This window comes from Scardinius erythrophthalmus (assembly GCF_964197995.2).
Source record: "Scardinius erythrophthalmus genome assembly, chromosome: 7".
Lineage (NCBI taxonomy): Eukaryota > Metazoa > Chordata > Actinopteri > Cypriniformes > Leuciscidae > Scardinius > Scardinius erythrophthalmus.
Window position 1 is genome coordinate 36,172,012 of NC_138227.1, and position 17,519 is coordinate 36,189,530.

The following is a 17,519-nucleotide window of genomic DNA, read 5'->3' on the forward strand; positions in this document are numbered from 1 at the left end:
AATTTAAGCCAACATCACCCGCCTCGAGAGCAGGCAAGACAGGACAGAGATTTTCTGGAGTTTTTCACTGTTCTGAATGACTTGTCGGTAAACAAACATTTATATAATAAAATGACACATTGAAAAAGACAAACTGTCAGCAGTCTTAAGGAGTTTGATTCATACATTGTAAGTAATACATGTACATTGTAATGCAACAGGGAGTTTAGCACTGACACCGTTCATGCAAAATTAACAAAACTTACACTGCAAATTTTTTCCTCTTCCTCTAGATCATCGTCTTCGACGCCTTCATCCAACAGACTATCCAAACTCTGAGGGTGGAAGCGAGAGTCTTCCTCGAACTCCTCCTCTCCCACGGCTCTGCTGGGAGTGTGTGACAGGGGAAGCTGCATGCTCTTCATCTCCAGTACTGTGCGGATGGCTAGTGGATCTGACCGCACTGCCCAGCGTCCCTGAGGCTGGTACTGAGCTCGATTATCTACGCCACTGCCATCAGTCTCACCTCCTCCGCCCTGCGATTAGAGCAGATCCATTAGTCATGACAGAATTCAATATGCAATAACATATTTAATGAGAACAGGAACATGCTTACCAGTCTGCGCACCCACATGGGCATTTTGCCATTGGTTTGGAGCACCACAGAATCCAGAGACGCTAAAGTGTGACAGTCAAGTCCATTAAATCCAATTTTAAACAATTCTATACACTTTGCTTGTGCACTTGACGTAGGGCCCAATGATTCCCACCATTTGTAAAACACACTGTAATTCCTGTAATTTTTTTTGTCTAATGCGGAATGCACAATGGAATTGGACAAATAAATCAAAAGTAGGGCTGTATAATTAATCAAATCACAATGTGGACATAGTGTCTGTGATTATAAACATGCAAAAAGACGGCTATTAGAGAAGAGTGTTATTTTAGTGTTGTTACGATTTCATTTGATTACATTTTAGAATATAAATTGAGAAGGAATTGTATACCTTATTAAACTGTTAAAGTTTTATGAATTACATTTATGAGAAATGCTTTTTGATTACAAAACTAAAACCATTAAAACAGAATCTGGAAAAATTAAAAGAGAAAACAAGTTAAACATATTTCAAAGAGCCTGAAAATTTATTTTTTCTGAAACTTTTAATAAATTGTTAAGCTGTAGATGTTGATTTTTAATTAATTAGACAAGTGTTGTTTTTTTTTATTACTAAAATTTTAATTCAATAAGTAAAATAAAAAAGAATTTGGGGGAAAATAAAAGGGATTTCATTGGGCCCTAACTTGACATGATCGAGAGGCCCAATAACACCAGAGTACAGCACCATCAACGCACCATCCGTGGAGTCGAGTCTGTCTGGAGTCCTGCAGTCATCCACAACGTCTTCTGGACTCTCCTCCTCCTCCTCTTCCTCCATGTGAGGCAGTGCAGTACAGGGCACGGCGTAGGTCTCTCTCCTGAACAACAGCCATTTAAAGAGGAAAATAATGAAATCATATAGTCATTCCCATTTTTGAAAAGATATCAGTTTTTAAAACGTATGTCCAATTCTTGTAAACATACAGTCTAAATTGTCTGAAAATTAAAATTGACATTATTTTGACATTAAATTGACATTAATTTAAATAAATCATGGCCTTTTGAAGATGAATAAATCACAGAGTGCTGCAGGGATGATATATTTTTGTAGGTCAAAACACAAACGAGAATTTTAGCACTTCCGGTTCCATCGTCCTGAAGTCAATGGGTTTTTGGTTAAATGCCTGAAATAAGGTCTGAGGTGAACACAAGCTCAAGATATTTTCACGTTTTATTCTATGACAAAATACATCAGTAATACACGCTTGTGATTTTTTTCACTTGTCTTAAAGGCGGTTTCTAACTAGTGGCTAAAAGTGTCATTACATGTCTTCACGTCTTCAACAAGTTACTTTCACAGCCTCATTGAGTTATGATCACGCTCTTGCAAACTATTTTAACTTACATTTTATGGAAAATGCTTTGAAAATGAAAGAAGTGTTGGAAGCTTTACTTCTGCCGATTGTATTTAGTCGTCTTATACACTGCCCGGCCAAAAAAAAAGTCGCTGTTTGGGTTTAAATAGGCAAACGTTTAAGAGTCTATGCTTGAATCATTATTGCAGTGATTATGTTTATAGCATGTTATATGTTTATTCTAACTCAACAGTTCTTCTAACTCTAATTGATGGAGTGTGTAGCTTTTCATTTCTTAAACAGCCATGTAGGAAGAAACATCATGAATATATTCCAGGATGACAATGCTGAGATTCATCAGGCTCAGATTGTGAAAGAATGGTTGTGAGGGAGCATGAAGAATCATTTTCACACATGAATTGGCACCTCTGAGTTTTAATTGATTGAAAGTCTTTGGGATGTTCTGGAGGAGGCTTTACAGAGGGCTGGACTCTTGCATTGACAATACAAAATCTTGACCAAACATTGATGCACCTCTTGACGGAAATATCACATTTATTTCCATTACCATTCTTTCACAACTTGAGCCTGATGAATCTTGACATTGTGAAGATTATCATGATGAAAATAAACAAAGAAAGTCATAATTGCAGCAATTTGTTAAGCTGTATTGTGATTTTCTGTGCCCAGATTTAAGACCGCTTAAAATAATTAAGATTTCATTATAACGTTTAAAGTCTCCCAGTGGTGAAAATCCAGTTTTTAAATGTTGTTTATGTCTATGTGGTGTTTTTAATGTGCTTTAAGACAAAACGTGTACAAATTCATAAATCAACACCATTATCTCCTTCAATATATATTCTCCTTAAAACTGCGGTGAAAAAAAAACAAACACGGTTTGAAATCGCTGGTCACAAGTAGGGGTGTGCAAAGCAGCCGGTATTTGTATCTGTATTTGTATTTGTTGAGAGGGGAAAAGTATTTGTATTTGTATTTGAGTAAAATTCAAAATAGGTGTAAAAATCCAGTTTTTTTGCGTTACACTTCTAATTTACGTTATAGTGTAAGTATTCTTTAATTATATCCATTATAATAATTATGGATATGCAATATTGGTTGATGTTTTTCCATAAATCCAGCAATGAACATGTAACAAGGAACGTCATTGAAAAGAAAATAACATAACAGCCATTACATATGTTAACGTTACTCTGTCAACAGCCTATTGTCTAAATTACCGAGCTAACAGAGCTACTAGTGTTGTCACGGTACCAAAATTACAGTATTTGGTACCAATACCTGTGAAAATCCACGGTTCTCGGTAACAATTTCGGTACCAAAGCTTAATTTAGATTAAATTTACATATATTAAAGCGTATATCATATCACGGTTACAAAGATGGAAACTGTAGTATTAAAAACACTTTACAATAATATTCCATTTGTTAGATAACATTAGATAAAATGACCTAACAATAAACAATAGTTAGGCTATATACTGTCGCAATTATTCTCCTTGGGGTTAATTTAAAAATAAATTTTTAAAATCAAAAGTTAACATTATTTATGTTAACATTATTTAATGCACAATGAATGAAGTGAACAAACATGACCAATCAAGTATTTGTATTAAATAACATTCACAAACATTAATTAATGTTGTAAAAATATATTGTTCACTCAATGTGTTGATGTTAGATAACGCATTAAGTAACGTTAATGAATGGTATCTTATTGTAGTGTTACCAAACAGGAGATAAAACATGTTTTATTTGACTTGACTGTACTTTTATTTAATCCAAAACTGCATTCATATTTAATTTTAAAAGAGCTTTTTAAACCTGCTAAGAGTTATCCAGCCAAGAATAAGCCTAGAACTGCTTTTCTGACGGACTGATATTAATGACACAATGACGGCTTTTTATTTCATTTCTCATCTCCATAAATATATCTAAAGCTAATGCAAGGGCTAGAAATCAATTAATTCTTTGCTGATACTTCCTCGTCATCATGAAGAGCGCAGTTCGCACCGTTTTCTCCTTTCCACAAGCGCTTGCCCTCCTGTGGCGTCTGTCGTTGCTATGCAGCGCGCCGCTCGCTTCTATTATAAGCGCGCTTGCCGCGCGCCTACATTTGAAATCTGCACGCGCAAAAAACACGCTATGTGAACTACCCCTTATGACAACGTGACATTAGCCTAATCCAAAATATTTCAGCCACCACATCAGCAGCACCGCCGGTCGCCATGTCTCATGAGGAAACGCAGCTTTTTGATATAAAGTTTTTCTTGTTCCCGAATACAAATATTTTTAAAAGTATTTGTTCGAAATAAGTATTCGTAAAAAACACATTATTTGTGCCTTTCCGAATACCGTATTCGGGTTCGGCTCCACCCCTAGTCACAAGGTAGTTTGTGACGTCAGAAACACCAATCAGGTCAACGTGCCGGAGGGCTTTAGCATGTCATTACCAGCGAACTAGCAGGGGAGTCTCGAGAGAAGCCAGGTTATCCCGGCATGCGTTTCTGTGGATATGAAAAACCGGATACATTTAGCAAAATAACGGGTGTATGACGTATAACGATGTTATGATGAACTATATGATGGGTCTGCGTATACTAAATGATGTAGAGTTACACTCAAGCTATTTCAAGGCATGATTAATTTTTTTTAAATCACAGGAAGAAAAAAAAGTTTCAATGTGTCATTTTAGTGATCAAAGATGAGTTTTAAGGGATAAAATTGACTACAGGGGGACTTCAAGACATTTCACAGCTAAAATACAGTGGTCAAAAAGGTCAGCAATCTATCATCATCTGTGTAGTTAGCCATTAGTATGAAGCACAGCTCACAGTCAAACCATGCTTTTTAAATCGATTGTATACATTCCTATTGAATTGACTGGATTTTGTGCCCACGAAATTCAAACAAAAGTAAATGTGACAGCACCATAACCTCAACGTAGTTTTTTTTTTTTTTTTTTACACCACCCACCCCTAGTGGTACGTTTGCAAAAAAACCTGTGCTATACACAAATCCCACACGCATCAACTCAACCTGTGTCTACACAAACACCTCTAGCGTGAACGTGACATAGGAAGAGATCAGATTCACAGTTTTCATGGGGCTAAATGACTCTACCTGATGGCTTCTTGTTTGCTGGGGGGCCGTTGAACCCTCAGGCCTGCTTTCTGCTTTCTCTCCGCCAACCTCTTCCTCATGGAGTTGGTCATCTGAGAGTCCAGCCGCCACACAAACACACAGCTGGACACACAAAAACACATTAGACTGGGATCTGAATCAGTGAGTGCGTTTTTAACACGCACTGAAGTAAGGTTGAGCAGAGAATTAGGGTTGCTCCTAATGTGAGAGTATACACATTTGTATTAGTCTATCTAATTTACTTCAGCCATCTAAGCTTGGGTCTTTCGGCATATGTGGGTCAATTTACTTGTAATCTCTATGCTTTACTAATCCCAGCTGCTCACTCCAAAAGATGAGATAAAATACACTTTCAAACATCAAAAACATTAAAATATAAAATCAAAGTAAACATTGCCATAAGTCAACAAAAGAAGATCATAAGCAATTGCTTAGTACAAAAACATGGTATTTATTTATAGCAAACGGCTCTGAACACACAGCAGTGCCACATTTTGACTTTGAACGTTCAATGATCAATTTAAATTAAATCATCGCCAATTGAAGTTTAATAATCACATTAACTGTGTGATGATTCCATGTTTATCCATATTTAAGACCTCTTAAAATGATAATTAAGACTTTTGTTATAACATTTAGGATATTCAAGGCTTTTTAAGGATCCACAGGAATCCTTCAATCCACGTCTGTATGTTGTTTGATATCGGATTAAAATGTTAAATATTTAATGGTGAATGTGTACGCCTTTTATACTGTATAAAACAGTTTCTTGAAAAATTCGTAATAAAATAAAGTAAAAAATAACATTTAAAAGATTTACCTGTCACCAGATACGGTGATCAGATGCCGGCAGTCCTGGCTGAACTTCATTCCTGTAACAATTTCTGAGGGAGAATAAAAGTTTGGTCAACAATAAGACGACCCAAAACAAAAAATACAATTTGTACAAAAATACAAAATGTGTGTGTGCGGGTGTGTGCACACATACACACACATATATTATTATTTATTTTTAAAAAAAATTATATACATGCATATTTCTGAAGAGTCAGAATGAAATCATTGATTAAGAAAAATAAACATACCCGAATGCCCAAATAAGGTGGCCACACATTCGCCTGACTCATAGTCAAAGATACAGATATTTTTGTCTGAACAACTGGTGGCCAGAAACATCCCAGAGGGATCCAACTGGACCTGAGAGCAGAAAAACAATCTTATTGCCAAAAGTGCAAAGGATTTTGACTGCAAACATAATTTACTCTGGTAGTCAGTTACACAATAAACAGCATTATACACACACACACACACACCTTGAGCAGTGTCCCATCATCATTCAGGGAGCCCTTGAAACACTTTTTCATCTTGCCACTCCTCACATCATACACTCTGAAAACGCAAAAGAACACATTCATGCATATAACTCTTTGAAGATTTGATAATGTCATATGCTTAAAAGCAGACAAATTATTATTGTACTGAGCATAAAACAAAGAAACATATGAACTGACCCTTTCAATCAGAAGTTTACAGTATAGGCGGTAGTAACACCTCACACAAAGCCCTACCTAATGTTGCGGTCCTGGCACGCAATGGCCGTGTGTGTGCGCGTGGCGTCCAGGTCCATGTCATACAGTGTGGTCTTCTCCACTATGTGATGTGATCGTGAGAAGTTCAAGCCCTCCGAGGTCTTTGAGAAGAGACACAAAACAACAATAGTTAGAAAGTACATTTGAAAAAAAGTATCATTAAAAGGCAGATTAATCAAAAGCAAAGCCAAGAAATCTATTTACATGTTCATTTTTCAGATTAACCCTTTGACACATGATGTCCACTACAGCGGACAGGTCTTTTAAAGCCTTTTAACCATTTAGTTTTTTTTCCCCTCCATTTAAAATTCCATTTTAATAATTTAATTCAATTTTAATAGGTAAAAAAGCATGTCTAACTAATTTAAATCATAGAACTTACACAATTTTACATACATTAAAATGTTAGCAAAAATATAATTAGAGCCCTATGATGTATTTTTCCTCAAATTCAGTATTTTTTGTAATTTAACTAGCAAATAAATAAATAAATAAATAAAATATAGAGTGCCATATAAATTTATTTAAAATTAAGCATTTTTTTCTTTCCCTTCTTGATTTAAAAACTGATGTATCAGAGGTTAATAAATTGATAATATAAAATAAGTAAATAAAAGACCAGAATGTGGAGTCCAGGGCATAATTACCCTGCATAATTGTTGTTGAATACCTCAAAGCATGATGATATTTTGAATGATCTGCTCCAGGGATGCTTATCTATCCGAGTGAAACCTCTATGCAGTGGATATAATAAGATACCTCTATAACTTTATAGCAGTAACCCCTTCATCCTCACCTTCTCAGCAGATCGAAAATAGATGCTCTTGTCAGCGCCACAGCTGACCATACACAACTCTGAACTCAGACCTGCAAAAACATGTGCACGAAAGACAAGAAATGTGCTTGAAATGTGTGGAAAACAGCAGCAAATCTCTTGTATACGAACACTGAGTGTTTATCGACTGTGAACTGACCTGTGAACTTGATGGCAGTGATGGAGGCCGAATGATCGTAAACCGTCTGCACTAGGTTGCATTTCTTCTCCATGTCAAAGATGTGAATGAGCCGATCACGACTTGCAGAAGCCAACAGATGCAAACCTGACAGGAAAAACACACACTTCTGCACTGTAGATAATGACAATTTGTAGTGTTATACACAATGAGTCGATCATGACTCGGCATGTCTAAAACTAGTATACATTTCTCTTCTTCACCGATTTTCAACTCGCTTTGCATTGTGATGACAATGTTGGTAGTTATATAAAGGAACAATGTTTACTCCCCCGTGTTGAGAAAAAAAAAGTGTCATCCGGCAGACTTTTGAAAGCTCCAGGGCCTTTGTGAAAACTACAGATTATATTTCCGCATGTTGTATCCCCGCCCACAGACCGTCAGATCGACAGAGGGTTATTAACAGAACAGGTATTGTAAGGGTAGGGTTAATATCTCTGAAAATGGTAACGTACTGTCAACTCTTTTAACAGAATTATGGTAAAAAAGCAACAGACAACAGCTTTCTTATCTGAATGCGACTGTGTTGCTTCGGGCCGAACTGACAGAACTGCAGTTTCTTTCAGTTTTTCCTCTCCTTTTGGCATAAAACGTTGACTACAAGCACAGAGGTTTTTCACATTTTCCGTCACTGCGTTCTCTCCATATTCTTTTCAGCTGTTAGCCACTGCCCACAACACGTTGGATCCTTCACTGGAAACCGAAAGTAAGTCGCTCCGGCTAAACATTTACTCTTTGAATTCTTGCACCTTGGAACAATACAAGTCGACACCATTATGACTGAAAGTTTGCCAAGAGGCATTTCCTACTAAAGCAAGGCAGTATTTGACTCTGGTCAAGCGTATCCATAGCAGACCGATGCGAGTGGCCTTGGACAGCAGCATGTCCAGTGCATTATGGGTGTTTCCCTACCTCTTTGGCAAAAGAGCCTTTTTTCTCAGTTCTCTCTAGTAAGGTCGCACCAAATAAAATAAAATAATAATAATAATCGCCTTTCTACTGCACAGCTTTATTGAAAGCTCATGTTGCCAATGGCGAAGTATCCCTTGTGCATTACAAAATATGTATTTGAAAAGGCTTACTTACCGGTCTCATTCGGAGAGAAGGCTAGGCACAAGACCTCTGAATCATGAGCCTCGATTTTCAGCAGTTCGTCCATAAACTGCAAGCCGAAGATCCTGAAGAAGAGGCCGCTGATTCAGCATACATTTAGATTTAGGATTTAGTTCTCTGCACAGACCCCTCATTCCTCTCACCTCAGGTTCCCACTGCGGTCTCCAGCAGCCAAATGCTGTCCATCTGGGCTGATTTCCATCACCCTGATCCCAGATTTACCGTCCTGGCCTCCTCCCTCAGCTTTCTCAGCCTCAGCTTTGAGGAACTGCGTGTCATCGTCCACATACACTATCCTTACAATGTCCTGAAACACATTCACATACAACAAATCATTGAACACAAGAAGACACTGGCAAACCATTGTGTCATCATTTACTGTTTCTCCATATGAATCAAGTGGATTAATCCAAGTCACCCAAAACTGAAAGTTTTAACCCTTTAAGGATATTCAACCCAAGCCATCAGAGAAGGAACGCCAATCCAGAGCTGAAGCTAATTTTCTGATTTTGATTAAAGACAAACCATTTTTTTTTTCTGTGTATTAAATTGCACAGATTAATTGTTCACCACAAGACTAATATGTGCGCTAACAAAGTAAATAGGGTCAATTTTGATTTCATGACTTTAATATACTCATTTGTGTTTCAAAAGACGAACAAAGTCTTTTAGGAGGACATAAGGGTGGGTAACTGGTGCCTACGACTGTGGACATAACATCATGAATCCTGAGTACTATAATTTAAGGCAGTATTATCAATTAGACCACAGCCTGAATTTAGTTTTGGAAAACGAGGGGCATTAGTAAAACTATTTGCACTACCTGAAATCACACTCCAAAATTCAGGCACTGATTAATCATAGATTCTATTTAAAGGAATTTGTGAAACCAATTTCCATGACTTTTCCAAAAACGTTCTGGGTTTATTTATTTTTCCCGAACTTTTCCAGGCCCGGAAATTGCCGTTTTAAAAGTCCATGACTTTTTCAGGTTTTTCATGACCGTACAAACCCTAAACAAATAAATAAATAGACAAAATATGCATTCTCTGCTGTTCAGACAAATTATGTAATATTTTTGTAAACGGTGATGATGCAGACTAGCAGTAGTCCGTACCTGGCTGTAGAGGTTGTGTCGAAGGCCGAGAGCCGAGCCGTGACTCTGCGGGGACTCACTTTTCCACAGGCGGATGGTGTTGTCAGATGAACAGGTGAGGAAAGATCCAGGCGACAGACATGCTGATGAATCTTCAAGATCAGGGTAGGTCTGCAGAGGGTATTATGCATTCATAAATCGGTTCATCTGATGATCTCAACATGAACTGGTCTGTGAGTAACACACCTCCACACTCCACACACACCCGCTGTGGTACAGAGCTGAATAGACCTTCCCAACATTGCGAATGTCCCGCACGTCCCATACGTACACACTGTGATCATTATACACACACGTCAAGTGCCTGGTCACAGGGTCAAAGGTTAAAGCCAGGGTGTCTGGATACTGTGCTTCTGGGTTTGCACCGAACAAATGCCTAAGAAAAGAGAAAAGATACGCAACATTTGATGTTTAACGTTTGATTTTAACATGATGTTTAACGGAAAATGTTTAAACAACGAGATCATTCAAACCACAAGAACACTGGTAATGAATTTATTTTGCCAACATTACACACACCAGAGTTACACACACCACTATTATAGTTTCTTAATATTTAAAATCGTTTTCTTTACACCATTAAAGTTTGTTAATATTTTTATAAATTCTATTTTCATATTAATTCTAGTTAAAGTATTAATAATTTGTGTCATTTTATTAGCTTTTTTTTTTATAAATGTCTATAGTTTTTAAGTTTTAGTTTATTTAGTTTTATTTAGCTCTAGCTTTTTTTTTTTTATATACATTTTAAGTTATGTTTAATTCAATGAATGCAAAGTAAATCAAATTAGTTGTGAAGTTGAAGCTATATGTCTGAAATCTAAGTATCGTATTTTCTGGAATACAAGTTGTGTTCTTCATCATCTGAAATGTGCTGTGATTTATAATCCAAAGTTAAGGTACGCCAAATACACCACTTTGCGTGTTACTTTTTAACAGATTTTAGCATACGAGTGACGTACAAAGAATAAAAGTTTTAGTATAAATGGTAGCGAACATGGAAACATTTGGATATATGAAGAATGAGAGGTAAGTGAGATCATAAATCTGGATTAAGCCATATGCCGGCTTTCTACTGTGTGTTGCAAGCTTTGAGCAATATTCCACTGGACTACACGTGAAATCTTGTTTCTCCTCCCACATCCTCATTCACTCGCTCACACAGCCTTTTTAAGCAGAGATTTATTTTATTAAACATTTATTTTCCTCCTTTCGTTTAAAGTAGAAAAACTGTAGATCAGATATAGTTTTAATTAAACTCAATTACAGAAACCATTAATCATCTTTGTTTTTTCACTCAAAAACTCCTAGATGGAGTGCAACAAAAACAGTTTTCTCATGACACGTCTGTCAAAGCTGCACTAATTTTAACATGCGACTGCATCTAACATCATGACACTTAAATGGCATTGGCATGCAAACATTAATGTTTTGTTATATTGCAAGAAAAGGAAACCAATGCGTTTTTAACCAATTGATTGAAAAGTTTAAAGGGGTCATTTGATGCTATTATAAAAGATCATTATTTTGTTTATTGGGTGTACTAGAATAGGTTATAATCCTTTAAGGTTAAAAAACACATTCTTTACATACTGTACATTATTGCAGCTCCTCTATTCCCAGTCTGCCTTAAAACAAGCCGATTTCTACAAGGCCCTTCCTTCCGAAAAACCCCAGTGTGCTCTGATTGGCCAACTGCCCCAGTGCGCTGTGATTGGCCAAACACCTCAAGCATGTGTCGGAAATGTAACGCCCCAAGCCATAATCACAAGCTTCTGCTTCCTAGGCTTCTATGCAATTGTATCCCGTTAATAATGCTATCTGTATTCAAGCATCAGTTCGAAGACGAGTCAGATTCTACAAATGTGAATGATCAAGCAGGAAAACATTAAAAAGCATCATAAAACTCCTTTAAATCAACAAACGTATGGCGGTTTTAGCTCTATTCCAGCCCAGGCGGGTCTGAAAGTCTCTTACCCAGGCTGTGTGCCCTGAGACACATCGACTCCCAAGCAGTGTGGCCGGTGCAGAGTGGTGATGTAGCGCAGGTCCTGAGGGCTGAACACACGCACCGTCCCGTCAGCACAACCGCAGAAAACAAACGTCTCGCTCACCGACAAGCACTGTGCTGACGTCGTCTACAGAAGCAGAACAAAGACACATGACAGCATACTTTACACGTAACCTGTCCTATTTGTTTCTGAGACATGTTGAGTAATAAATATTTTGTAGGGTCTTACTGGCTAAGTAAGTAATAAGTGTAGGTGCTCCAGGAAGGGGAACAAAACGCAAACAATTGTAGGTTTTTCCTATCGCACTGAAGAGATAAAATTCCACGTGACTGGATGTGGAGTTTTATCTCTTCAGTGCGATAGGAAAAACCTACAATTGATTGCGTTTTGTTCCCCTTCCTGGAGCACCAACACCTAGTACTTAGCCAGTAAGACCCTACAAAATATTTATTACTCAACATGTCTCAGAAACAAATAGGAGTTCAGTTCAAATCAACTGAAATTCATTGTGTACTAAAATGTACTACAATTATTGATATAGAGCAATTTAAAAAGATTTAGATCAGCTAAATATATTCATGCCTGAGTAAAAAAAAAAAAAAAAAAAAAAAATGCAAGTAAATAAATAAGTTTACAGGGCAATTGGGAAAGGACTGCTGAAAAGGCAAACCCAAAATATGTGGGGTCAAAATGTAGGGCTGGACATTAACACAAATTTCACAATTCGATTAGATTTGAATTTGATTCACAAGTTTGCGATTCAATTTGATATCAGTTCATTTGGAAACATATCAGGTGCAATATATGTAAATTTTTCCTCAAGGATAAAAGTCTCAACTAAAGCTGTAAACTATACAGGGAACCCTGTCATATGAATGAATATTAAAGTTTAAAATTACCAACTGATTTGAATAGAAACGTTAAGTTGTATATAAGACCATTTTTATAATAAGTTTATAATAAATTACTTTTTAATGACAATTGGTGTCATAAAAACTATTGACTTGGCTGTCATAACATTTTTTTTTATTAATTTGTTTATATTTGAATAAAGGGTGAAGTAGTTAATGTTCTTAAGTCAGACATACTGTATATTTATATACAAGTTACCTTCTGATGTTCATTCATATTTATTTCATGCAGTCACATTAAAGAGTGCCAAAACGGTATTTATCATTTGAATTTCATAATAAAACGGGCAGAATTTGACAGCTGACACTTTGTCATCAAAAGTAACAAAGCTTATTGCCATTTCTTGGATGAGTGGCGAAATATGACAAATTTAAGTGAAGTTTTGATTTGAGAATCAAATTCAGATTAAAATCAAGAAATTGATTTTGTCAAACCAGACCTATTAAAGGATTTTGAATGGATCACAGCAACGAAATGAAGGCACAGTGCGTGACTTGCCTTGAGATCAACCCATGAATCCAGCTGTCGGTTGCTGTTGAACTGGCACAGCAGACCCGTGTGTGTGATGCAGTAGGTGCTGCTGGCCATAGAGCCGCGGCCACACGCCAAACCACAGAACTGACTGTTCTGGTGCTCCCCGAGCAGCCCTGAGCGACCAATCAGAGGCACTGTGCTGTTCACCTGCAGGACAACAGGTGACGATCGCCACCAATGACATGAAGAAAACGTGAGCATATGTTTTGTGCTCCATTTGGTTAGAAAACAAAAACCCAGGCACAGAAGGATGTGGGCAAACAAAGGAAACTGCACTAAACACTTCGATTCATATCAGCACACTTGAAGTTCTAATGTTGTGAAAAGAACTGAATTATCATGGCACCAAAATAAAATTGCAGATGCTATTCACATTAAAGAGAAAATGGCAGTATTTCCGTTGCACGAAGTGTAAACCGGTGTAAGATGGTGGCAGATGCTATTTGCACCTCAGTGTATTGCAGCACATAAAACAGCAAGCAAAAATAAAACATTGTGTATATAAGCTTATATTTATTAAAATCTTAAAAGGATGCTGCCATTTTGAGTAATTACTTGTCCCTGTCCCTCTACAACTACAGCTCAAGATCCATAACATTTAAAAAAAATATATTAAAATGATTCTAAATATTAAGTATTTGAAAACATTTTCGGCGACTGGATTTCAGTGCATCTGTGGACTGTAGCAACAAGTGTCTCACCCGTCTTTCCTTTGAGGCGTCAAGGTACCAGAACTTAACATGCCTGTTCCCCGCCGTTACGAAGTAGCTGTTGTCCTCCGAGAACGATACAGCAAGCACACGGCTGGACACCTTATTGGATGCGATAACAGTCCCCTTCTACAAGCAAGGAGAAGATTTAAAAGCATTATTTATGTGTTCTTGTAAACCAGAATCACAAGCTGCGTCCCGATTGGTAGTTCCCTAAGCAGCGTCCAACACCCCCTGAGCAAATATCCTCATTTTGAGTTCAGATTCAAATTCACATGAATAAGTGAGTGACATCTTATTTACTAACTGGAAAACGCAAAATTCCAGATACGAGATGCAAAGTGTCGATTTTAAACATGTAATAATAATATATCTCTATATGGAGAACAAGAGAAAGCAAGTCTGTAGGGAATGGGGTAAAGTCACTCAGCTTTCACACTAACAAACATTCGCTTGTTTGTGATACCAGGTGTAAGTGATAGAAATTAAAATTGAATTCAGGTTATTGTTCACAATATAATTATTTAGTTTGTTCAAGGTAGAGTATGGAAAAGCAATTGCACTGCGCATGTGTCGAACTCGTCCATCCGCGCTCGAGTATCCTTTGAAAGCTGTCCAGACATGACTGTGCGCGAGCGGACAGAGCTTCCCACAAGCATTTGAAGACAGCATTAGCTATGATGACATATTAATACTCCTGATTCTTTAAAGTCCAATGATCTAAAGTCTCCAATGACCCTTTAAAGTTTCTTTTTTAGGCCCCGTTTAAACCGGGTATTAAGATGCGCTTTGGTTGATCGGATAGCTAAATACAGGTGTAAAACTTTGAGCTTGTCCACTTTCCACCACTTCCAGGGGTAGTCCAAAACATTATGGGAAGCACACTAGCCAGACGGGATTTAAAGTTTGTCAGATGGAGACCCAAGTTTGGATCGAAGATTATAATCGTACCAAGCGCAATGTTCTCTCACCGTTCCTGATTTCTAACACACACTCACAGCGTTCAGCGTGATCTTGCGTCTGTCAGCTCAGAAACTAAGCTGCTGCTCTCTGTGTGTTTTCCCATCGTCTCCTGCGTGTTCATATGTAAATAGCGCGAGCTTATTTTGTACATTAGATCGAAAAACACATTTACCCCGCATAGACCCTACCCTCGAAGAAATCAGGACAGAAGTGGTTGAAAGTGGACAAAAGAGAAACACCAGGTGTAAACGGGAACGCGTCTCTCGTCTACTTGTGATCCCATCAACCAAAACGCATTTTAATACCAGGTGTACACAGGGCCTCAGAGGGGAAAACATTTGAACAAATTTGCCATTTCCATTAACCTATGATAAAGCATGTAATTTCTGCAACATTAGCGGGAGCAAACAGATTTGCAAGAACACCGTTTTCAAGCCTATGTAGAAATTAAAGTTGTCAAGAATACTAATACACTGCCTGTAAACACACTATTGTCTGTGTAATCTTAAACTCAGAGTCCAATATCACTTGTCTGGGGTTAAACAACTATTCATAGCATCCCGGCAGCCGTCTGTCACACCCACCTTCCACTCCCAGACGCTGACGGTCCTGTCGTGCTGGTATCCCACAGACACTATATAGCTACCGTTGGGGGAGAACGACACACACGCCACTCCGTACTTGTGGCACTGGACCTCTGCCACCTGCGCCCGCTCTGCCACGTCCCACACACGCACACAGGGCATGTGCCCGCTCTGCCCAGCAACAGGGAAGAGATGAAGAAGAGTAAAAATAATGCATGAAATCATATTAATTGTGTGGTTCCCCACATGCAGATTTGTCTACCCTACTATACAGAGTGCACCAGTCAGGTTACGAGAGTAAAAAAGCCTATTTATTTTCTCTATAGGCAGGGCCTGAATTTCATTTTGGAAAATGGGGGGGAAATCCCCCCTTAGGTGATTCTTATGGGGGGGAATTTTTAATTTGAGGGGGGAGTTTAGACTTTTTTTAATTACATTTATCTCGCCTAAATGTATGCTTAGCCTACTCATTGCATTTTTACAATGGGGTCATTTTGTTCTTAAGAATTTACACAACTCAAGGAAGCTTGATTTCAATCTTTGAATTAAATTGAAAAAAGTAGCACAAATAAATACAATAGAATAAAGATATCAATAAAGAGAAATAAAGAGAAAAGTTTTTGCTTAGGTCTAAAACTAGTAGGCTATTCAGAAATACTACAGAGACTGAATAAAGTAGCCTAATCAAATGTAAAATAACACTGGGTAGTATTTTAGTCCTGACTAAATTAAATTCATAGGCTATTAATCCTGATTCCTTAAAATGAAAGCTATGTTTTGTTGTTTTGACAAACAAATTAATGACAGACACATATGGCTGCTGTCCCTTTAAGAGCTAGTGCACGGATCCTGTTTTCATTATACGGTCACGTGCGATTTATGCTTATTTAAGACATAACCGACTGTGTTTAGATTAGAGGATACTCTCCAAGACCGAAATTGACATCATTTTCTTATGTTTTTGACTGTTAAAGCGATTTATAATCCACGAAAAATAACTTTTGTTACCCGCGAGCTGTTTGTGAGGCTGCTTTACTCTATGTATGTGTGCAGAGAAAAAAGCATCTCTCAGACAGCGCGCAAGTACCGAAGAGTTTAAAATCGCGTGACTGTTTAAACTGGTGAGACTTGAAAAGACGTGCAAATGGTAAACTTTAGTTACTCGTGATGCAATGCTGGCCCGATCGACTCCCGAAACGCGAGAGTGTATTTCCGCCGCCTGCTGCGCGCTTAACGATTGCATTGTGCAACCCATTTTGAGAGACGCGAGATAGAAGACGCAGCGCCGCGGAATCACTCACGCTGTTTGTGAAATTGCGTCTCGCAGACAGTTTTAAAATGACTGATTTGATTTTCCATCTGCGTGGATTAATTTACTAATACAACCTGAACCTACATGCTAAAGTGAATCAATGTTTGCGGGAATTTCCCGCATTATAAATGGGAGACCTGCGGGAATGATAAAAAATATGCGCAATACCCGCAATCCCGCACCGAAATTCAAGCCCTGATAGGGGAACTTCTTTTGAATGCTAACTTACAGACTTTAAGACAGACCTACTGTGGGCTAAGAGGTTGTTCATCGATTACATATGCCTTTGTTGAAGCCATCAGTTAAAATTTTAAAAGTTTAACAGCGACATCTATGATGGAAAACTACATGATTCTGCAAAAATCTCCACCAATCAGAGAAACAAAACACTCTAAAAGAACTCCTTAGCCCCGCCCACTCCCACAATGCACTGCGAATGACGTAATAGAGTCAAGCTGTGTGACCAAATGACACACCATACACTATGTACTTGTACTATATACAAAACATCTAGTGTATGATTTTTAT

The 17,519-nt window shown here is 37.8% G+C and overlaps 1 protein-coding gene across 2 annotated transcripts in view; it reads right to left on the bottom strand.

Moving 5' to 3' along the window:
- The window catches only part of wdr62 (WD repeat domain 62), a 40,509-nt gene that overhangs the window by 19,057 nt on the left and 3,933 nt on the right, over nucleotides 1-17,519 (bottom strand). For both annotated transcript variants that reach the window (XM_081370330.1, XM_081370331.1), the window contains exons 5-22: nucleotides 15,680-15,850; nucleotides 14,124-14,261; nucleotides 13,387-13,569; nucleotides 11,942-12,102; nucleotides 10,151-10,340; nucleotides 9,926-10,075; nucleotides 8,952-9,115; nucleotides 8,782-8,873; nucleotides 7,657-7,782; nucleotides 7,479-7,549; nucleotides 6,662-6,783; nucleotides 6,407-6,482; nucleotides 6,179-6,290; nucleotides 5,914-5,977; nucleotides 5,073-5,195; nucleotides 1,334-1,455; nucleotides 596-657; nucleotides 246-515 (exon numbers count right to left, since the gene is read on the bottom strand). In XM_081370330.1, coding sequence (XP_081226456.1) covers nucleotides 246-515; nucleotides 596-657; nucleotides 1,334-1,455; nucleotides 5,073-5,195; nucleotides 5,914-5,977; nucleotides 6,179-6,290; nucleotides 6,407-6,482; nucleotides 6,662-6,783; nucleotides 7,479-7,549; nucleotides 7,657-7,782; nucleotides 8,782-8,873; nucleotides 8,952-9,115; nucleotides 9,926-10,075; nucleotides 10,151-10,340; nucleotides 11,942-12,102; nucleotides 13,387-13,569; nucleotides 14,124-14,261; nucleotides 15,680-15,850 — 2,397 coding nt within the window. The remainder of the gene's footprint in view (nucleotides 1-245; nucleotides 516-595; nucleotides 658-1,333; nucleotides 1,456-5,072; nucleotides 5,196-5,913; nucleotides 5,978-6,178; nucleotides 6,291-6,406; nucleotides 6,483-6,661; nucleotides 6,784-7,478; nucleotides 7,550-7,656; nucleotides 7,783-8,781; nucleotides 8,874-8,951; nucleotides 9,116-9,925; nucleotides 10,076-10,150; nucleotides 10,341-11,941; nucleotides 12,103-13,386; nucleotides 13,570-14,123; nucleotides 14,262-15,679; nucleotides 15,851-17,519) is intronic.